The sequence below is a fragment of the Chrysemys picta genome, chromosome 15 (assembly GCF_011386835.1).
Source record: "Chrysemys picta bellii isolate R12L10 chromosome 15, ASM1138683v2, whole genome shotgun sequence".
NCBI classification, from domain to species: domain Eukaryota; kingdom Metazoa; phylum Chordata; order Testudines; family Emydidae; genus Chrysemys; species Chrysemys picta.
In genome coordinates this window covers 28,169,680-28,193,212 of record NC_088805.1, presented here as the reverse complement: position 1 = coordinate 28,193,212, position 23,533 = coordinate 28,169,680, and the positions used below count along the sequence as shown (strand labels likewise).

The 23,533-nt window shown below is 37.6% G+C and overlaps 1 protein-coding gene across 11 annotated transcripts; it reads left to right on the top strand.

Moving 5' to 3' along the window:
- The first annotated feature begins 69 nt into the window (after positions 1 to 69).
- Positions 70 to 23,131, top strand: RSRC2 (arginine and serine rich coiled-coil 2). 11 transcript variants are annotated; one of them, XM_065568142.1, is made up of 11 exons: positions 100 to 240; positions 7,116 to 7,272; positions 8,700 to 8,743; positions 9,612 to 9,689; positions 11,573 to 11,785; positions 12,492 to 12,635; positions 17,095 to 17,217; positions 17,722 to 17,801; positions 18,710 to 18,939; positions 20,429 to 20,518; positions 21,475 to 23,131. In XM_065568142.1, the coding sequence occupies exons 4-11, from the start codon at positions 9,682 to 9,684 to the stop codon at positions 21,652 to 21,654; spliced, it is 1,068 nt and encodes a 355-aa protein (XP_065424214.1). In that variant the 5' UTR covers positions 100 to 240; positions 7,116 to 7,272; positions 8,700 to 8,743; positions 9,612 to 9,681; the 3' UTR covers positions 21,655 to 23,131. The 11 variants fall into 11 exon arrangements, with proteins under 11 accessions (XP_005298668.2, XP_023957182.1, XP_042708394.1 ...); XM_065568140.1 differs by having other exon boundaries at positions 18,707 to 18,939; XM_065568143.1 differs by having other exon boundaries at positions 107 to 244.
- Positions 23,132 to 23,533: the final 402 nt, after the last annotated feature.

Genomic DNA, 23,533 nt, shown 5'->3' with positions numbered 1-23,533 from the left:
TTGGCCCTTCACTGCCGTTGCTAAGGTAACAGGTTCCTCCTTCATCCCCAGAATGCACTGCGGTCATCCTCCCGCGGCCATTGTTACATCCGGGTACCCGATAGGAGGCGCTGGAGTAAGCGGGCGGGGTCTGTCGGCTTCAGTCAGTGAGCTCTAGAGCCGCCCGCAGCCGTCGAGGGAGGCTGGGTCCCTCTGAGGAGCCTGTGAGGGGAGCGAAACCCCAAGCGCTCGAGCATGGCAGTAGGTGCTCCTCATCATGGGGTGTTTTAGGGAGCGGGGAAGCGAGAGGACGGGGGGATCTGAGTCGAGGGAACCGGGTACGCGCGTAGACAAAATGGCGTCCACCTCCTCCCCTTGGCGGCGCCATAATAGGCTTCAGTGTGGGGGAGGGGAGGCTACTTGCCACCTTCACCTCTTCTTCCAGAAGTTCCTGTCCCCCCCGTCTCCCGGTTTGCGAGGAAAGCAAAGAGTCTTGGGAACGTCTGCTTTGGGCTTAGCTACGTGCTGGCCCTGAGGGGTGGGTGCTCCTGCGAAGGGGGAAAGGGCGCCTTGGAGTCCAGACTCTCCATAGCTCGCGTTCCGGCGGATCCCTCTGTTCCTCCCCGCCCCTTTATACCTTTCTCCATGTTTGGGAATAGATCTAATATCTGAAACTATTTTCTAACACGCAGCATTTAAACGCACTCAAAAACTGTCCTGATTGGTAGTTTTAAGGGGAGATTCCCTTACTATAGTCAGACTTCTTTATCGCCTTTTCTCCTTCATATATGCGACTTTAAGAGAGGGGGGATTTGCTTTTTTTGGTAAATGATTGGCTAAGCTTGCGGTTTTAATCTTGTACTTTATTCCCGATTAAAAATTCGTGTTTGTAAAATTTTAAGAGGTCAGTCAAACATAACTCTGACGAAGAAGGAAAATGTAGTAGGCAAGTTAACATAGGTAGTATTTTCAAAAATAGTGGGTTTTTTTGGTGCACCAAACGATGCCAAAAGTGAGATGCCTTAAAGGGACTTGATTTCTTGAAGTTGGGTGTGCATGGTACTTTCTGAAAGCCAGTCTTCTTCAAGATTTCTCTAATTGAGCAAAATCACTAATGTCTTGCAAATTTTGGCTGTAATTGTAAAGAAAAACTTATTCTTCTCTATCTTTGATAGAATCATTTTGCATTTATAAAATTGGTATTTTATATTTGACACATGTCAGATTATGTGAATCATTTAGTCTGTCACATATAGGAAGAAAATTAATGTCAAATTACTATGGGAGTAGAGAGAATCCTAGATCTGCTATCCACCCCAGAACTGTATTGTGATGGTTCTCAGGGTACCCAGAACTCGGAGCCTGAGGAAGTCTTAACTCGGTGTCCGCTTCCTAACGTGCACCAGCCTGTTAACCACTTGTCTTGACCATCCCAGCCCTTACTTTGCCTAGTCCCGACACAGGTTACACGCAGAATTACCAGATCTGCTATTCCTAAGGGAACAGAACACCCTAGCTTGTAAGATTCAACTCAGGATAAGGACTTTGCTTAACATTAAGCCCTTAGATATGTTTACATTGAAAACAAGAATATATTTATTATCCAAGATTCAAGGTGAGTAAGAATATTGGAAGCAAATACTTCATATATAAAACAATATAACACGCTTTCTAGAGACTAAATTTAACTACCAGGTTCATCTCCTATCTAAAGAACTTTATCTCACCTAAAGTTCTCTGTAGCATTTTCAGCCAAGGTTGGCTGAGATACTGTTTTCACGAATTTAAATGCACTGCCCGTTTGCTTTCTAGGTGCAGGGTGAGGGACTGTCATCATTGTCTTTGTTCATATTCAGAAAAATCACCCTTGGCTTGTTTTTACTGTGTGCTACTTCCCTGTTGATTTCACATCACTTTATTAACATTAACTTTGTATGTAAATGGGTATCTGTTGTTAGTTTATACTGCTTAATCTACATCCAGAGAGAGACACTTCTTACCTCCTGTCTGGAGGAAAACCTGTTTTTCACCTTTGCTGGTGATTAATACCTTGATACTGACTTTAAAAACATAGCTCCTTACATAGTGTCTGTGTCTACGTTTCACAGACCGGTGTGACAGCAGCTTTCATTTGAGACCTCACATTATATTCTTTAGTGACTTAATGTACACACCAGACTCATGACATTTCTGTAACCCTTTGCCTGTTGGGATTAAAAGGTCCTTGGGTCACATACATGAATTAGCTTTATGATGCAACTCGTTGAGTCCACTGAGCAATAGTCAGCTTGCTTTCACAGTTAGGCCCTGATCCTGCAGAGATTTAGGGCTGGTCTATGCTGGGGGGGGGGGAATCGATCTAAGATACTTCGATTTCAGCTATGTTATTCACGTAGCTGAAATTGCATATCTTAGATCGACTTACCTGGGGTCCGCACAGCACGGGATCGACTGCTGCAGCTCCCCCGTCGACTCTGCTACTGCCGCTCACTCCGGTGGAGTTCCAGAGTCGACGGGGAGTGCGTTCAGGGATCGATATATCGATCCTGGATAAATCGATTGCTACCCGCCAATATGGCGGGTAGTGAAGACGTACCCTTAGGCATGTGGCTAAATTTACCCGTTGTGAATAGTAAGACTACTCGCAGTGTGTGAAGTTAAGCCCCGTACCTAAGTTTTTGCAGAATTCAGGCCTTTCTGTGCAGTGTAGAAGTGTCCTTACTTTGCTGAGTGGTGGACGAGTAATTTTGGACGTGAATAATACGGCTTTTTTGAACTGGAGAACAGTGTTGTAATAGGCTTACAGTAGAACCTCAGAGTTACGAACATCTCTGGAATGGAGGTTCTTTATAATTGTGAAATGTTCATAACTCTGAACAAAATGTTAGTTATTCTCTCAAAAGTTTACAACTGGACATTGACTTCATACAGCTTTGAAACTTTACAAAAAAATTCTGCTTTCCCTTTTTTTAGTAGTGTATGTTTAACACACAACTGTATTATTTATTTATTTATTTATTTATTTTGGTCTCTGCTGCTGCCTGATTGTGTCCTTCTGGTTCCAAATGAGGTGTGTGGTTGACGGGTCAGTTGGTAACTCTGAGGGTCTACTGTACTTTCTGCTGGGCATGGTATGTGGACAGCAAAAAAGACAGTTGTTAAAAAAAATTATTGTTTGGTACTTCAGCCCCTCATCTCTATTCCCCAAAGAAAATGGGTTTAAAATTTAATGTCAGCTTTTTAAAATACTTCATAAAAATATACTCCAACTAAAGAAATAACAGACACTGGTCGAGTTGCTGAAAATAAAACATGTCAGAAATTTTTTTGTTACCGTAATATAAATCATCCTGTGAAACTCATTAGTTGTGGGCATCTGCAAATATCCCACATGATCACTGTACCAACAGTACTCTGAAGCACTCCCTCTCTCTAAAAAGTATGAGAAACTAGTCAGAGTGTTTTGGAATGCCAACGACTGATGGAATGACAAATGTGGAGTTGTTTATGCTCCATTATCTAAAGGCCTACCATGGTTTCCTGTGGGCGGGGAACTTCAGAGCTAAATAGGACTAGACAAGCAAAAGTCAAGATACTCAATCTGGGGACTAACTGTTAATTTAAGTATATTAGCAATCTAAAACCAGAATCTCTAAATATCAAATTTTGAAAAGAATAATACACAAACATTTATTTTGGATACATAAGTGGAGGATGCTATATCTTGAAAATTATGTGCATAACTTCTTTTGATTTTTCAAGATATATAAGTGGAGGACACTTTGTATCCAAAATACATTTTTGTGTGCTACACGTTTATAATAAATGCTGTATGAGAGGTATGTGTTGTTATCCTGATAATAGAAAAATAATAATTGCTTGCTTGCTTTCTCACCCCAGGCGAGTGTTTGAGTAGAATTTTGCAAAGATGCTGCTGTGGAAGGAAGGAAGCAGTAAAAAAAATATTAGCTGCCTGGACAACGTGGAGTGGGTGGGCGGGCTAAAGCATGTGAATTGTGAATATTGAGGAGATGTGAAAGGATTGTGTAATGTCACCGATGAAAAAAGCCCACCATTAGTACACTATATCCAGTAAAAGCTTTTTTAACCGGCATGCTGAGGGAATGGGGGGTGCCGGTAAATTAAAAATGCCGGTTAACTCAGAGGGAGAGGTTTGGAGTTCGGGGGAGGGGCTGTGGGGCACAGGCTTTGGGAGGGGGCTTGGGATGCCGGATGGAGTGGGGCACTCAGCTCTGGCATCTCTCTGTCCCTGCTGCTCCTGGCAGAAGTGCGCCCAGGTGACTCTGCAAGCAGGCACACTGTCTCTGTCTGCAGGCGCTGCCCGGCCCAATGGTCTGGGAGCCACGGAGGCAGCAAAAGCAGGGATGGGGAGCTGCTTGTGGGAAGCTGCTGGAGGTGAGCGCCACCCCCCCCCCCCATCTGACACCCCAACCCCCTCCTGCGTCCCTGCCCCAAGCCCCCTCCTGGACCCAAACTCCCTCCCGGAGCACGCCCTGCATTCCCTCCCACACCCCGCTGGCTCTGCACCACTGGACTTTCAGTGTAGATCAGAAATGCTGGTTTATAGAGCTTGCCGGTTGGTGAAGTGCTAGACAAAAGAGCTTTTACTGTAGCATTGTTTTTATCTGAGTAATCGGAAGAATAACTAAAGTAGCAGGGTCCATTGATTTGGAAAACCTAGATTTTAATAAACTTTTTGATTTGTACTTCCTTTATTTTCTAAAGAAAGGTGCATTCTCATTGGTTGATATAACCATTAAAATGTGTTCATTTACAACAAAATAGAGCTTTTATATTAGATTTGTTACATCTTTTTGCAACCTAGGAGGGTACCCTATAACTGTATACATTTATTTAAGCAATTACATAGCTTAATATTTTCAGATTCTTATTAATTGTACATTTTAGTATGTTAGAAAATGGTGAATGATGCATTGCTTATTTACTAAATAATTAACCTTTTAATTATGATTTGTGTCAAGCTGCAGTAGGATGGTGACTGGAATTTAATTAAATACATACAACAGCATATAAAATTAAATTGGAATCAACAAACCCTTTTATGTTTTGGATACATAAACTTCTTATCAAAGCATGTTTCACATTTACAACTAAATGATTTATTAAACAGAGGGTTTAACTAATTAGTGAATTAAACAGACTATTTCAGGTCCTCCCGGGAAAATTTTCAGATATGCCTAGTGATTGGATTTCATGTTCCTAGTCTGGTTTCAGTCTCTTGAAAATGAGACAGTCTCCTAAATTATTTAGGCTGACCTATTGTGCCATATTTAAAAAGTAGGATGTTTTTCCCGATTCTTTCTTCATATAGAAAAGTAGCCTTTAATTCAAAGTCTTTGATAGAGGCTCATGTATTCAACAGATTTATTTTTGTATTTAAATGTTGTAAGACAGTGGTTCTCAAACTTTTCTACTGGTAACCCCTTTCATATAGCAAGCCTCTGAGTGCGACCCCCCCCCCCTATAAATTAAAAACACATTTTTATATATTTAACACTGTTATAAATGCTGGAGGAAAAGCGGGTTTTGGGGTGAAGGCTGACAGCTCGCAACCCCCCCCCCATGTAATAACCTCATGACCCCCTGTTTGAGAACCCCTGTTGTAAGAGAAAATAATGAGTTTAGGCCTTAACATATTTTGTATTGAATTCAGATTTCATTTCAAACGGGTTTATTTAAAAAAAGAAAATCTTACTATAATTTACAGTGGCAAAAAATGGATTTAAACCTCTTCTTGATTTCCTCCCTCCCCGCCCCCCCCCCCCCCCCAAATCATTAGGTTTTTTAATCCTCTCTGTTAAAATCTGGTTCTATCCTGAAATTGATGCTGTTTAAAAAAAAAAACACACAAGGTAGTGTTCCATATTTACTGTCTAACTGATTTCTACATCTGTTTTGCGCAGTTTGCCAGTAAAAGCATGGCTTTTCTGTCAGCCATACAAACTCACCTGGGCTTAGTCAAACTGGATTCTGTCCCTCTTGTGACCAGTAACACATTCTTCAGGCCGAATTATGCCCTCAGTGAAATCTCTGCTACTTGGTTGCCTCCGCGGGTTTGATTATGCCTTCATTTCACCTGTTCAGAATCTCAGAAGTCAGTGAGTGTGCATAGGTGCAAATGAAAGCATAATCTGGTTTTGTAGAGTATCTTGCTGGCAATGCATGAAATGGAAAGAATTCATCTTAAATGTCAGATACCAAGGTGAGTTCGTGGAGCTGACAACAAAACTGGGGAAGAGTGGAGAAAGCATGTTCTTGCAAACTGAGCAGATTTGATACAGAAATCATTGAGACACAATGTTTATGGATCCCTGTGATTCTTACAAACACGCATTTCACACAGAATGATATTTTAATAATAGCACTGCTATATGGCTAACCATTGTTTAACACTTAGTAGCTTGGAGCTCTGTAAATTCTATATATTTTTTTTAATTTCCTGTCTCTTCCAGGCCAATTCTGCACTGCAGACTTTGATGCTTAGAGCACCATGATTTAGCTCTGTTGTGCCCTGATTCATAACACGATTTAATCTGGCCTGTTTGTACAGCATCATACACCAGAAGTAACTTGAGTGATATGAATTTATAAAAGCAGCATTAGGATGCACAGCTAAACAATATAATTTGGAGAAATACAAGATGAGCTTTAAATGGTACAAAAATTAAATGAATACCAAACAATTTTTCACTACAAATTTAAAAAAACAACAACCTCATTTATGAAAGTCCAGTCTTCTTCTTTAAGAGTGTTCTTTTATGGTTAAGCTGGTTTCTGGTGATGCTCTTAGTAATTCTGTTCGCACTAGACTGGATGCAGCATGTCTTGATAATGGTGCAGGAAGCAACTGTCATTTTAGAACACAAACATTAAGACAAAATGATTATGTATCCATAACATTCACTTGATAGAAAATCAAGTCATCCTGGAATGTTCTGTTTTTAAAAGATGGCTGATTTAGTTGAACACTTTAAATAAGACCCAAGGTGAAAAGAGCAGCTTATGTGCTAGTGTATCTCATTATCTTCTCTTTGAATTTAAAAAGAAAAAAATCTTTGATCTTAAGTTTAAAATATTTTAATCTGCCCATGTAGGGTAGTGATACAGAACGAGATGGAATAGCCCCAGAAAAATCATCCCCAGAGAGAGAGAAGAAAAAGGAACAGTCAGATGTATCTAATTCTCCTAGAATCTCAAAACATCATTACTCAAGATCGCGTTCACGATCAAGGGAAAGAAAACGGAAGTCAGGTATGGTCAATCTCAAAGTGATGTTGCTTTACCTGTATAGGTATTTATTATGGCAGATTGTAAAATCCTGTCATAGTGTATAAACTTGATCCTGGCTCAGGAAGTTCTGGAGATAACATATTTTGCGCCTGGGTAATGTGCAAATAAGTTAATGAAGCAAGTTATAAATTATCTCTGATAGAGAACAAAATTCTTGATTCCTGTGGATTCACTACCAGCCAAAATATGTAAATTTCATCCTGGTTGTGTTACTGTGCATGTCCTTTTGAAGAAAACTGACATATTATTAGTCATATCTGCCTGAACTTAATTTTTATAGTAGAATACAGTGTTTAAAAATACTCTAAAATAGAAACATGCACACTTGCAGAACTTGAATCTCTGTTTTTAAAATACAGCTTTGGAAAAAGTTGCTCTCAGAAGTCTGGTGCCGGTGGCTTAAGACTGAGAAGCTGAAAGTCTGGAACCCTACTAATTCTGAGCCTGAAACTGTTTTTGAAATACTGTATACTGAGACTTACTAACTTTTTTAAATGATTCATGTGCTGAAAATAAAAATTGAATATTTTTCCAAAGCCTAATGGATATTTTTCTTGGCAACACATAAGTATTAGAAATTAGAAAACTTGATGTGTAAATCTCTTCTGTTAGATGTGTTTGGTTTAAGACACTTTACTCCACGGTTTATATCCTAAATACAACAATTATGTTCTAGCTGATTAGGAGGTGAGTATGAAATAAACTAGTCAGGCAAAAGTAAATAGCATAAATGGTGAAAAGAAATTACCGTATATACTCGTTCATAAGCCGAATATTTTTGGTAAAATAGTGACGCATCAAAGAGCGGGGGTTGGCTTATAAATGGGTATTCACCAAAATTTGGTGATTTTAAACTCTATGCAATCATTGAATTGAATATCTAATACATTGTCGTTTTGTTTACCTGGAGCGTCTGCAGGCATGGAGCCCCTCAGCTCCCTGTGGCCCACGGTTCACCATTCCCAGCCAGTGGGAGCTGCGGGAAGTTCCCGTGGCTCCCATTGGCTGGGAATGGCGAACCACAGCCACAGGCGCTCCAAGTAAACAAAACGTGCCGACCCGCCAGCGGCTTACCCTGATGGCCGGGAGCCAAAGTTTGCCAAGGGTCATGCAGTTTTTGCTATTTTTACCTAACCATCTTGGGGGGGGGGTGTCGGCTTATAAACGAATGGGCTAATGAACGAGTATATACGGTAATTAAAAAAATTCTCTGTTCTAATAATATGGTTTCTGACATAGATAAGGCGTCTTAAGTATAGTTTTTAATTTTTGTTAAACCTTTATTTTTGATTCTGTGGGGTGGAAAAGCTAAATAACTTACATGAGTATAAACTAATAAAACTTGACAAGAAAGTTCATATTTACTTGATAAATATTTTCTTCTTCAGATAACGAAGGAAGAAAACACAGAAGCCGGAGCAGAAGCAAAGAGGTAATTAACACTTTGTAGTGCTTAGGTAATTGTACAATACATCTTTAAAAGTATCTTGTAGTCATGTGCGTGTGTGTAAAACTATATATAAATGACTTTATGGTAAGTACAAAAAAACCATTGGAAACTCAAAAACTTAAATGGGTATGGAGTACCCATCATTGTGAAGCATGATTGAAGCCATCATTTTGACAAGAAGGTAATAGTTTATAGCAAAATTGCATTCAGAAACTGGTAACTTAAATTTTTTGTGGAATCAGCCAAATTAAAATTTCATATGGAGAAATAGAATTGGTGTTCTGGGTGACTATCTCACAGAGCTTCCATTAACCAGAAGCCTTACGTCTTCTGATGCCTGACCCCTACTCAGGGGTCTCAATGTTGAATACCCATCTACCTCAGGATATTTCTTTTTTTTTTTTTTAAATCCCCACTGGCTAAACTCTGATGATTGCAACTTCGAATTTTAAGGAATGCTGCAGCAGTATATATGTAGCAATGTCAGCAAGAGTCAACTGGAAGTATGGCTGTGACAGCAAAGAGCTCACAGAGGGCTTCTTTAAAAATCGAAGGCAAGGGGAATGAGAAGAGGCAGTAGCAATGGTACATTGGAGATAACTGGCTTAGCCACCAGAGAAGAGGTGAAAGGAGCAAACAAGGAGCAGCAGTAGTAGCCAGGAGGGAGGCTGTCACGTGGGGCAGTAATAGGCTGGGTAGATGGGGAACTCCTAAAATTTGAATGTGGGACGGGAACTTTCCCTTCCCCCATCCCAATGGAAGCTCTGTAAAAATTAATTTAGGAGTTTTTGTGAAATTGACTATATTGTTTAGATCACATGATAACATTTCTATAATAAATCATACTCAGCGTGCTAATGCGCGAAGAGACTGAACTGAAGACGCTCCAGACTCAGATAGCAAAATTATAAGCCTACTTCATGATAAGGTAACTATTAGTCATTCAAACTCATATTTCCCTTAAAAATATCTTAAATCAGTTATGGGATGTAATGGTGTTTTATTACTGAGTGTATGTCTAGAAGACTGAAATTAAAAAAAAAAATTCTCATTACACTTAATGTTCAGAAAGTTTTTCTTCACTTATAAAAAAAAAAAAATTCCAGCGTTTTACTATAGTATTAGGTCTCAGTGAAGCTTTTACATCTTGCAAGTTGATTGAAATGATTAGCAGGTTTTTCATTAATAGGTTACCTGGATAGTGTCTCATGGTACATCTTAGCTTTCAGATTGTTTTTGCTGGGAATTGAGGTTCTTAAAGTTGTTTAATGGCCACAGACTAAAGACTAAAAACATCAGTAGCTGTTTTTGAATATATAGGTCAAAATGTCTTGCATTGTATTCATGGATGTAAATAGTATTAAGTAGCTGACATCTAAAAATAGACTTCTGTTTAACTCAACTATATTTCCATATATTGTAGTTATTATTTTATGAGTTAAAACTATAATAATAGACTAAAAATAGCAAAGATATTTCCAGTTTGTTAGAAATGTTTGAAATGAAGGATCTAGTACATGTCTAAAATTTGAAATTTACCAGCAAAAGTTTAGTTTAAAGGATTTGAGTGAAAGCATCTTAAAAGCTTATTGTTGGTATTATCTAATTATGACAAGTCTGTTCCAGGCTTGACTATTTTAAGTGATAAATAGGTAGTTGGGGGAAAGGATATTTAAATGTTCAATATTTCTTTAGAGCAGACTTAGCTGAACCTGTAAATGACTGTATTTCAAAAAACATAGGATTTGTGCTGATACTGCTATATGATGTTTATAGTTTGATTTTTAGAATCCTTTTTAAAAAAAATAACTTAAAAGATCTACAGTATTTTGTATTAGAAACAGTTGGTAAATAAGCTGGAAATATTAAGAAGAAAAATTGTTTCATGGTTTAGTCTCCAATGAAAACACTGATAAAAATCAGAACTAACCTTGCCAAAGTACTTTTGGCACTGCAGCTATAGAAGGAAGAGGAGCCTGCTTTAAAAAGAGGCAATGCAGAAAAAAATTGCAGTGCAGCATTGCAGGAGATCTCCATTTTAAACTATAGTGTGAGGCCTCAAAATTAATTTTAATTTTTTAAATACCTTAATTTAAGTCATCAGTACTTATTTAATCATGGGTAGAAGAATTGTTAAACTTCAAATAAGTTGTCAGACGTATGTCTGAAGCTATGTATGGGTTTACAGATGTGCTTGTGTACATGGTATGTCTCCAGACAAATATTAAATGTATTTTATTTACAAATATGTATGTGTGTGTGTATACATGCTCAGACACTGGTAGAGACAGAAATGTGTTAGGTTTTTAGCGTTGCTCCATTATAGATGGAGTAACTAGTAACTGAGGATGAACACCGTTTTCATTGTAGTGCTTTGAACTGTCATGTCAGGAGACAGTGTAATATTATAGTAGAACCCCTTTTATCCGACCCTCCATTATCTGGCTTTCCATATTAACCAAACAACCAGTGTGCACAGTTCCGGAAGTGGGCAGTCTCTCTTGTGACCGCAAGATGGTGCTGCCTTGCACTTTCCCATTCTTTGGATTATCTGGTTTGGCCCCGGTCCCAGTTAGACTGGATAAGTGGGGTTCTGCTGTACTCTGATGAATGCTTTAGAAATACGTAAGATAGGTGGTGGGGGAAATGACAGTCTGTATTTGCAACATTGGGTAGATGATGGTATTAAGTAAAATAGCCATCACTCTTGACTGAGCCACACTCCTAAGGTTACTAATGTTGCATCACAACATATCATTTTTATCTTCTGATACCATACTAACTCTTTTTGTTGCACTATCTTCCTGAAAGAACCAACTTCTTCTTAAAACAGGCAAGAAGACACGAGTCCAAAGAAAAGTCCTCCAAGAAACACAAATCTGACGACCACAATGACAAAGAACAGTCTTCTGACAAGGGAAGAGAGAGCCTAACTTCATCTGAAAATGGTGAGGACAGACACAAACGCAAAGAAAGGAAATCATCAAGAGGCAAAAGTCATTCAAGATCCAGGTCTCGTGAAAGGTAAGTTCTCTATAAATGATCATTAAATAATCATATTTTTTCTCCTTCAAGTGCTTGACAAAAGTTGGGTGCTTTGGAGTTTTATGAGAGTTCCTATATAGAACTGAATTGTCTCTAACTCTGGGTTAAAAAAACAAAACAAAACTATTTCTTGCAGAATGTTAACTCTAAAGTAGCAAAGATTCCCGTTTTATTATGCAATGCATTTAATGCTAGTCCAGATTTTTTTTCCCCTGAGTTGATAATAAAGTTATTGGGCCTCTTTAAGTTTTGATATAGATAGTCTAAAATTAATCCAACGTATGCATATTAATTTATGCAATGAATGTATATTGCATAAATATTTAATCCCTTAGCACCAATGACAGTACATTTTCTCCTCCTAGCGTCAGAGTGTTGCTTTTCCTTTTCCGTGTATTGCCTTTAAAGTCCCTACCTCCTAAGTGAAGAGTTTCCTTTAAGGTATTAGAGTTCTGCTGTCTTAGATAAGAAACTCAAGTTAGCTCTTCAAATTAGGATTCCTGCATTGGAATGCTCTTTTCATGTTGTTTGGTTACCGCACTAATATATGGTGTATCAAATGAGTAACATTGCTTAATGAACTAATGGCTTTCTTATAGTGGTAGTCTTCTTGGTTTTTTTCTTTCATACCCCTCACTTAAATTGTTCAAGATATTAACTTTATTACTGGAATGTATGTTTTCAGGCGTCATCGTAGTAGAAGCCGTGATAGAAAAAAGTCACGGTCCCGAAGCAGAGAGAGAAAACGCCGTATAAGATCTCGTTCTAGATCAAAATCTAGACACAGACATAGAAGTAGAAGCAGAAGTAGAACTAGGAGCAGAAGCCGGTAAGTATTATGTTCTTAATTTGTCATTTGTGTAAATGTTATTGGATCACAGAGACTTTGTCACCACTCAAATGTAGCACGTTTTAAAATCTATTCAGATTAACTGGAATGGCATAATTTAATGGAAATAGCTTTCTATGGCATTAATATCTAGAGGCTCCATTGTGCTAGTCACTGTACAAATTCATAAGATGATGCATTTGCTCCAAAGAGCTTACCATCTAAGAGTTGGGTTCTCACCTTTTTTAGTAGAATGACTCCATGGTATAACTTAAAAGAAGTCTTGGGACCCCACAAATTAAAGAATGTTTGGGGGATCCTATGAGCTGAGACAGTATAGATTATAGGATTTTGAAAAATGATATCAGCCCAAAGAATGAGAGGACAGATGGCTTTGTTAAAAGTGCAGAACTAAGAGTCCAAAGTTATGGCTTCTATTCCCATGTCTGCCCAACCTTGCTATGTGTCCTTAGAGAAATTGCTTGATGTTTTTAGACTTCAGCTCCATGGCTATAAAATTGAATTACTTAAGTACAGAGCTATTGAGAATAACTGTAACCACTTTTGAGATCCTCTGGTGGATGGTGGTATAGTATAATTTCTTACTGAAAGACAGATGTGTAATTCCATTTGAACTACTTTTGATTGAATTATTTCTTGTCAAGCTCACTTTATATTTCAGTCTAACCTGTTCATGCCACACTTTCAGCTTAGTCAACTTGGAGTATAAAGTTCTCAAAAAGAAAAAAAACAATGCAGAATGAAAGAGGCAACAAAATCTGTTGTTTGATGTTACTAGAGTGGTGAGATTGCCAAAGTGCTTGTTAAAAATAACTTTACTGTATCTGCATCTTGTTGTTTCCAGATGGTGCTTCTTTGTAAAACACACTTCGGGAAATGGGAGCTACCCACCTTGAAAATAATAGCTATCAAAGATATTGACCCTCAGTATATCTGGTGCACTTGACTCCACAGCTTTGTTTGACAGATCTGGAGCCTTTTGCAGTTCTTGGGGGTTTTTTAGCTTGTATTGAGATAGTGCACTTGTATTTTTAGTAGTGTTTTTAATATGCTAAATTGCCTATGGAACTTCTCATCAGTGAGTTTATCTGTACTTGTTTTATTGCCATTCAGAATTAAGTACATGGAAAATTTGGTAATGCCATCTTTACTACTGTCTGCTTCCCAGTGAGACTCTTGCCTCATTGGAGCCAGCTACCAGCAGAATAAGGCATGAATGTTCAGAATATCAGAGTCTACTTGCATTTGCCATCTTTTGCATCTTTAATATGCTGCAGTTTTTGTTCTGAACAAGTGAATGATTTGCTGTAAGCACTGATCCAAAACAGGCGGTAGATGCTTATTACGTTCAACAAACTTGGGGAAAAAACATGTGAATCCTATATGTGAAATTGATACACTCTCAGAACCCTCGGAGATCCTCTGAAATATTCAAATTCCCATCCTTATAATGTAATCCAAATATTTCAAGTAATGGCTTTAGTTTGGAAATCTGTTGTGACTTTTTAGCATTAGATCAGTTTAGTGTCCCAGTATGTTCCACTATGAAAATCAGGGTTCTGGTGTAATATTGCAATGACACTTGTGAAATATTCAGCAAACTTCATCTGATCAGCCACAGAATTCAATAGTGTGGTTTTTCTCACAAAGATATATTATTTCAACATGCACTTCTCAGAAGACAGCTGAGGGGATGTATGTGACATAATGGACATGCTCCTACCGATATTTAATGAAGGATTTTAAACTGTTTTTTGGGGGGGGGGCAGAATATGGAGAATGGAATGTGTCAGTTCCCTTTAGAGTTCTAAAACTATAGACTGCATGTATTTAACATAAAAACAATTCAGTATCATTTAAAAGCTGTGTTCTTGCTTCCTCTTCAAGAACTGAATTAAAAAATAACTGAAACTGAGCAGCAAGTTTGCAGGAAAAATAAAGGGCTTTCAGTTTAGTCATGATCTTGCCAACCAAAAATATACAGTATATTGGGTTGTAATCAATCATGACAGTAATCCCCTTTTTTGGTGATTGCTGTATTCAGACCTAATCAAAATCCTGGAAAAATGAGTCATTAATATTTGAAATAAAGTGTATGTGGGTCATACAACTCTTGTGCTTTTTCTAGCAGCAGCTGGGCCTTCGTATCACATCTGAGCTCAGTTAAAGTCTTTTGAGGTAAAACCACTGGACTGAGCTCCAACAAAAAATTAATTAGCAAGACATGGTTATACTTCCACCGCAAAATGAAGCTTCCTATTCATGAAATACTGCATTCGCCGTGATACAGCACAGCATTTATAGTTGTCAAAGCCTGAGTTACTGGTGACGGTTTCCAAGAAACTCCCCAGTTAGTTTTCCAAGTGAGCTTTCTTTATTGGCACTTAGATCAGTCTGAAGTCTTTTTGTCTTTGGTATTTATAACTTTCTAGCAGTTCTGCCATTGTCTCACTCAGATTCAGAGCTGAATGGGATGCATGAAGCATACAATAACCATTTTTCAACTCTAAACTAAAATGCTCAGATACAGAAGTTAAAATTCTTTAATTTTCTTGATGCCTTGGTTGGGCACATCATTGATCAATCCCTGATAACTGCTGCTATGACAGGTATGCAGGTGTCTCTGAAACACATGTTGTGGATTAACTCAGTTCTGGTGAATGATGCAACTCTGTCCCGAGTTTCACAGTGCCTGAGTCAATATTTTGACTGTGATCTCTTCTATTGAGGGAGTAAACTGACCTCTTTTGTTCTCCATCAGGTTTTTAGTGAAAACTGATCTGTTTTGTAACTTTACTCTGGTAGTTAGTTCACTGAAAATTGTTTGCAGTCAGTGCAGCTTTGGAAAAAAGGAGCAGAATATTTAAAATAGCTGCTCTGTCCCCAACCAGCCATATTCCTTATCACAGCTTGTATTTATGCTTCATTAAATGTCAAATTGTAAAAGCTTCGGGCACTGTACATCTTAAAATACTTTCCCTCTGTCTGTGGCATTATGTAAGAACCACGTGGGGTGCTGTCTCTTGCAATTTGCTGTTTGTCAAATACTTTCAGAAATTTAGGATATGGTGGTTGTAATGTTCCTCTTGTCAGAAACCTTGCAATGGAAAAATCTTTGATATCTTGTAATCGAGTGATCAGTGATGTTGGATGAGAGGATTGGTGGTAGTTGTGCTTCACCTCATTGTGTCTGAGCAGCTATTGGTTAGCAGCAATATATTTTTACAGTCAACCAAAAGTGATCATGCTTTATATCAGAAATTATATTGCTGGGGAGGAAGGGGCTTACCAGACAAACTGGTGTCCAGTTTCTAATATTTTTCTTTAGTGACCAAATAGTCTATAATTGAAATTAGCTTCTTATCAGTTTACTAGCCTTCAGCAAATCCATGCTTCAGAGTTCTCTGCACTGGATAAAATTCCAAATGAGCAGTGTTCCCTTTCAGTGGTATTAGTATGAGCTTCTGAATTCCTGGGTTCAAGATGCTCTTCTAACTTAATCTTAATTTTACAGCTCTTAGTTTTAGCAGGACTACTTGCCAAAAAAATCTATGCAGTTATTTTCCTCATTTATGTCTAGAGATTCAGAAGGAAAGCCTATTAGGCTTTAAAATCATCCAGTCAGAACACAGCATCTGCAAAGCAACGGGTGATAGGTGACTACCCAATCTTGGGTTTCTGTTTAGCAATTTTGAAATCTTGCAGATTTATTATTCTTGTATCGAGACCAGTGTTTTTCCTATGTATGTAAAACCATTCCTCCTATAGAGGGCCATGCATTTTTTAGAGCTAAACTTGCTTTTTGACCTTTTATCGATGTTTTTTTTTTTCCTACTTCACTTTAAGATGTAGTAATTTCAAGTATTTGACATGAACTATTCATAAAATTATTAGATGATTACTGTAAATTATTCCTTCAAACTTTTCCCCATCAAAAATAATATTTTTAGGACAGACATCCACCTGTTAGTGTTGAGTGGGGTATAGAACTCTTCCCCAAACATTTTATTGAATTTTACACCATTACTTTGTGTGTTTCTGGTAATCTTAAGGTATTGGTTCAAAAAGGAAGGCTCCCATGGCCGTCTGTTATGTCCTATTTAAATTTTTGAATTTCATAGCATGTAAGAACTGTAGATTGTAGATTCAGTCAAAGATGAATAAGGAGGAACTTTAATTCTTAGAATTGGGTGTTCTGGCATTCCCTATTACAGAATTATGGCCTCTGGTATTTTCATTTATTCGCTCCCCCCCACCCCCACCCCCTCGCGATGTATTGTTTTATATTTGTAATTGTGCTTCCCCCATTTTAACCCTCCACTGTATCCTTGGAAAGCAGTTGAAGGATTTTAATGTTAAATTATTTATGGAATATTAAAATACACATGGATTTATTTCAGTGACTAATGGATCTTTTTATTAATATGGTCACTTACAGAGAAAGAAAGAAGAGAATTGAAAAACCCCGAAAGTTCAGTAGGAGTCACAGCCGAAGTCCAAGTCCACCACCTTTTAGGGGGCGAAACACAGCAATGGATGCACAGGAAGCGTTAGCCAGAAGGTACTCAATTTCATTTTAAAAAAACCTAACAAATACTACAGACTGAAGTACTTTCCCTACCTAATAAGGACAGTGCAAATAGTGACAGTACAAGATTCTTTACAGTACTTTGCCAAACGTATGTGTCTGATCTGGAGGAATCAGCCAGTTAATGCCAGTTGTGGTGGCTTTTGGAATTTGAACAGCAAACCCACTTAAGACTGGATTAAGACCACCAATTCACTACTGGTACATGTGTGGGTGTTAAATTTTACTTAGTTTTCCTTACTGCTAAGCATCTATTTACTACTATCTGTAAGCTTTAAAAAAAATAAAAAAATCTTTAAATGTTTACAGTTTAGTTTCCCCTTTGAGCGTCAAGATTTCTGTGTAAATAATGGTAACATTCATGTTCATTCCAACTTGCTTAAATAATAGACATTTGTATGGAAGCTGACCAGTATTGCTAATCTTTTGCATATTAATGTGTTTAAATTACTTTTTTATTATGTAAATCACTTGTAGGTTGGAAAGAGCAAAGAAATTGCAAGAACAGAGAGAAAAAGAAATGGTTGAAAAACAGAAACAACAGGAAATCGTTGCTGGTAAAAAAAATTTTTTAACTAAAGTATACGTACAGAACAGTAATGGGAGGAAAAATAGGATGTAGCTTTGTTAGATCTTGGACTTAAACAGGTCTACAAATCCAATGAAATACCTGTAACCATTTATTCCTTGTTCAGTAGCTAATTATGGTAACTTGGAACATATGGTGTTCTATTTAATGAGAAAATGTTTGAAAACTTCCTGTTGGGGTTTTTATTGTTCCTATCGGTGCCCAGCACCACAATCACCATCCTGAGGATGACTTGATAACAAGAACTCTGCATGTTAATTATTTGGAGGGGGGACACTTCCCACACCCCGTGCCTGAACAAGCACCCCAGAACGTTCTTGAGCCCCTGTTGGCCAAGGAAATGAGAGAATTGTATTTAAGAATAGAGCTCTAGTTTCCCATATGGTATTCCAGTCAAGTACTATATTACATATTATACTTATTCCAAAAAGTATGCATCACTATCTTCTGGCTTTTAATGGTTCATTGCTTAAAAGTGATGAAGGATGTGCAGTTCTCCTTTTTTGGCTATTGATTCAGAAACAAATTTGTGAACTTGGTGTAACTAGTTTTTTTTTAATTGTCTAAAAGAATACAAGGTGAGTTTTAATGTAATGTTAAATTTAACTCCATTTCATTAAAATCCATTGTAGATTTCCCATTTTTAACATAAACCTTGCTATTTTTCTAAAGTTCATCCCATGTCTCATCCTTACATTTTCCGTCTATTTTCTAATAATGCAAGGTAGAAAACAATTGCTAAAATTATATTGGAGTGTTGCTCTAACAGGTTATTCCTTGTGTTGAAAGTTTATTCAAAACTTTAACATTCACTTTTATTCCCCAACTCCCCCCCCCCCCCCCTCCCTCCCCAAACCACTTTTTTCTCTTCAGCAGCTGCTGCCACTGGGGGTTCTGTCATCAATGTTGCTGCTCTTCTGGCATCAGGAACACAAGTAACTCCTCAAATAGCTATGGCAGCTCAAATGGCAGCACTACAAGCAAAAGCACTGGCAGAGACTGGAATAGCAGTACCTAGCTATTATAACCCAGCAGCAGTGAACCCAATGAAGTTTGCTGAGCAGGAAAAAAAGCGGAAAATGCTCTGGCAAGGGAAAAAAGAAGGGGTAATTCTCTCCTTTCTACTCTTAGTGTGAAAACATCTTAATGTTGCTTTCTGTGTGACAAGATTAAACTAAGAAGAATGAAATTGCTTGTTGACACTGACAATCTCTGTTAGCAACAGCAAAACATTAAATTTGGAGTGTAGGAAATAAGAAATGACCTAGTCCTTGAATGTCAGATGTTACAGTGATGGGGAACATTTAAGAACCCAGATAACCATAAGGCATAATTAAATATTAAAATAAATTTCTTGGGGTTGCTTAAAGGTTGCAACTAAATGTCAATTGCAAGATGACCTCTGCTATGGGATATACAGTCTGTTTTAAGCCTAAAGAAACAAAGTAAAAGCTCTTGGTTTCCATGAAGTAACATTCTGACAGAATTAAAATATAATGTTTATGCAGCCTGTTATCCTGCTTTGACCTCCCCATAACATTATTTCTGTCATACCATCACTGTGAAAGTTGGATCATTTACTTTGGGTAAGCTGTCTTTCTGGCACACTGCAGGCTTACAGTAAATGAATTCTGCAGCCTAGCAAACAATGTCTCAGGTATAAAGCAGCACATTAACAAGATAACAATTTTGTGCCTATAAATTGCAAATTTGTAGCCTTTAAATCCTTAAGTTTTAGGCTGTCAGATTTATAATAGTATTAACAGAAATATAGATCTTTGAATTAAAAAAAAAAAAAAAAAAGGTTTTGAGGATAGTTGAAATTTATAGAAAGCAAGTCAGGATTTGAATAGAGTTTCATCTTTCCACCTCCCAGTGCCAAAGATTTGGTGTTAGTGTTTAGTGGCTGTAAACACCATATGCTGATTATAAGGAGTTTGTGGTATATCAGGTTCATTGCCACCAAATTACCTTAATAAACAAGTTTTAGATTTGGATTTTTCAAATTTCACTTTCTACTTAATGTCTTTTGTATTATAGAGTGAAAGATTGAAAAACAGCAAAAGCTTCAGACTATGCTGTTGGACAAAATAGGAGACACTGCCAGCCAAAAAAACTCCAGTGTCCCATAAAGTATAATAGTAAAGATAAACTACACGTTAGCATGTCCCATCAGCTCTACTGCAATGAAGAAGTTCAGGGGGACTCAGTCTGTCACCATCAATATGTTCAAAGCAGTAAGCATTATCTGGGAAGGATAATCATGAACCAGCCTCCCTTCTGGAGCTCATCAGAACTCCTGCTTAGTTGTAAGAAGTGTTACTTCTGAGCAGTTTATAATGAGGGTCTAGTGTTTCAACAGCACTCCCACCCTTTGTTGACCTACAGCACCAGACCTGGACTGGAAATTTGAACTGGGAACTTCTATATGGCGATAAAGAATAATACCACCAAAGCAGGCCATTGTCTAGACCCCTTAGTGTCAATCTTTTTAAGGCATCTTTCTGTCTATCTGTCTTACTACTTGAGTTGTAATTTTATTGGAAATGTTCTGAAAAAAATTTAAATTTGCGCAATTGTTTCCTATTCTTGTAGGATAAATCACAGTCTGCAGAAATATGGGAGAAATTGAATTTTGGAAACAAGGACCAAAATGTCAAATTCAGAAAACTAATGGGCATTAAGGTATGGAGTTCTGAATTTCTTTGTATTTGGGTCTATAATCTTAATCTTCCTTAAAAGAGTGTGTTTTATGACTGACTAATATCCATTTAAATTGCTTACAAATAGCTGAAACCACATTTTGGAGTGTTCCAAAATTATATTAAGATGCTGTTTGTGAATTTAAATCAGAAATATTTCCCGGTTCAAGCAGAAGTTCTTGAACTTCCTTTGAGGAGATTCTGACTAAATTGTCTGTGAAGGCTTGGAACAGAAACCATTGTAGTTTCTCAACTCGATATTCACAGTCTAGTAGTTAGCTACACAGGGTTATTAAACATATTATTTAGTAATTGCAGATATGTATATAAATTTAATTCAATTATTTTGTACTAGGACTGTCAAGCGATTAAAAAAATTAATCACTATTAAACAATAATAGAATACCATTATTTAAATATTTTTGGATGTTTTCTACATTTGAGGGTTAACTGTGATTAATCGACAGCTCTACTTTGTACTAATAAAAAAAAATCCATTTAGAAATAAGGAAGAAACATCTTTTATTATTTGGGAGTGAAGTGATGATCAGACTAGTAAATTAGAAAAAACAATTCCAGTTGTTGTTGGATTTTGCCTCCAACTTTAAATTGTTCTACCTTACTGTTAAATATCCAAATGTTGATTTCAGTCTAGCTTTTTTTAAACCTGAGCAAATGTTTAATGTAATTCAATATTCATGTTTTTCATAGGTGAGGGGACCTTACTTAAACTTAATCAATTTTGCTAAGTGTCATTACACTTGAATGCCCCCTCTGGCGCACAGTTCATATTATTGATAATCATTCTTACCAGCTGCTACAAACAGCCAAGTAAAAGGTCTTGTATGAAGCTTAAAAAACAGCTATAATACATTAATGCTTTGATTGTTCAATAATAATGATTTAATCTTTTTCTATAAATCACTTTCTAATTTCTAGAGTGAGGATGAAGCTGGTTGTAGTTCAGTTGATGAAGAAAGTTATAAAACTCTGAAGCAACAGGAAGAAGTATTCAGAAATCTGGATGCACAATATGAGATGGCACGATCACAGACTCACACACAAAGAGGAATGGGATTGGGGTTTACATCTTCAATGCGAGGAATGGATGCAATTTGAAAAAGAACATGATTTTAAAGTCTGGGACTTTGTGGATGATTCCCGTTCTGAGGTTGGGTCCTTGTTCACCAAAAAGCTAGCATTCTAGCTTGCATGGGTGTTGCATTGACTTTAATTTATTGAAAAAGTACAATTTTTCTGTAAATATGAGATCAGTGATACTGGTGTTAGTGTTGTAATCAGGTTATACCCACTTCCATTAAACTTGACAGAACTATAGAAGGACAGTATTTTTAGTTAAAGTTCTACTTTTTCAAACAAAGCAGCAGCTGGGGTAAACTCATACATGGATATTTCGTGTCCACCGTCTTGTGTACTTTTGTACTTTAACCTTGTACAGTTATTTTCAACTCTTGAAACATGAAAGAAACATTGTGTAGATGTTATCTAGCAGATTGGCCAATTGGCACATTAATCCAGTGCAACAACCTGGTTAATAAACATGTTTTTCTCTAAACTGCTATTTTTAAGTTTACTTAAAAGCTTGTTTTAATCTTTGTTTTTAATTATCCTACCCATAAATAATTTTTAAAAGTTACATTGAATTTCCAGCTATTACTTTAGCACAGGGAGCTCTGTACTAGAATAAGAAAAAAGGTGAATGTCACAGGGGTGGTATTCAAACAGTAATGAGTACTGAACATTTGTTTTTTAGCTTGACTGTTACTATGGTGTACATAATGTGTCCCAATATATTAGCAGGTCTTGAAAAACCCAGCACCTACTAAGCAAGGGATTAGCCTTCTCATGAGGGTGAAATACACCACTTCCCTGAGCTACTCCTTCATCCCTAGCCAGACCCACCTCCTCCCTAGTCTCCTGTTGGCTGGGTGCTCTCCATTGCTTGGATTCAAAGACACTACCACTAGCTAAATTTTGTACCCTAATTAATTCCACCCTTACACCAAAAAAATCAGTGTTTTTCTCTGACCACAAGATAAATTAATGCCCCATACAGTGAATTCAACTTATGCTGGACCTACAAGCAGAGCCCTCCACTTGGTAGCAGAAAGGCATAAGTTTCCCTCTCCCTCTTGGGCCAAAACAGGGAGCAAGAAGCTGAGGAGCAGGAAGGCCTTGATCAGCTGGAGGACGAGGAGCTACAGGCCCCCTGTCTGCTGCCTCCCATCAGAGGGATCTGAGGCAAGAGTCTGTTCTACCACCTCAGAGAGGGCTTGGGATGGGGGTGGAATGGAGAAATGCAGAACCCTGCTGCTGCTGCCACAATCCTACCCAAGCCCTCTGCTGAAATGATCAAGTAGCTCACACATTGCCATATCAGTTTATTAGTCTGAGTTCTAGATGACTACTCAGGCTTGTGTAAGATGCATGAGGCATATCTTGGTGATTCTCATGGTTGGTCTAACCCTTGGCCTATCTGAAGACTGGACTGGCTGAGGTTTTCTCTTTTGTTTTGTTTTTTGTTTGTTACTGTAAAGTGATATAAAACTTCATGAATAAAACTGACAATATAAAATTGGTTTCCTTTCTCAAACAGATACAGTGGAAACATTTCAACGTAGAAAGAAAGAAAGAAAGAAAAGAAAATGTATTGAGGGGATTAAATATAGGGGAATAGGAGAAGAAGTGGGTAAATTAAACGTTCCTCCTGTGTTTTCTCTTAAGTGAGCACTCCAATTTAGTCCTTTTCCTAAAATAACTTGAAAAAATGCTACAGGCACAAATCTGTATGTCTTCTCAGAATATCCTGTGTAGATTTGCATGGTTGCAAGTTTCTAGGCAAGTGGAAGAAGTTTTCCATCTCCAACAAATAAGCAAAAGTTGAATTAACATCCTATTATGTCACATTCTTGAAAGTACCCAAAGACCAAAATTCTGGCGTGCTTGGCAATGAAAGGCAAGTGTGCTTTTTTTCATT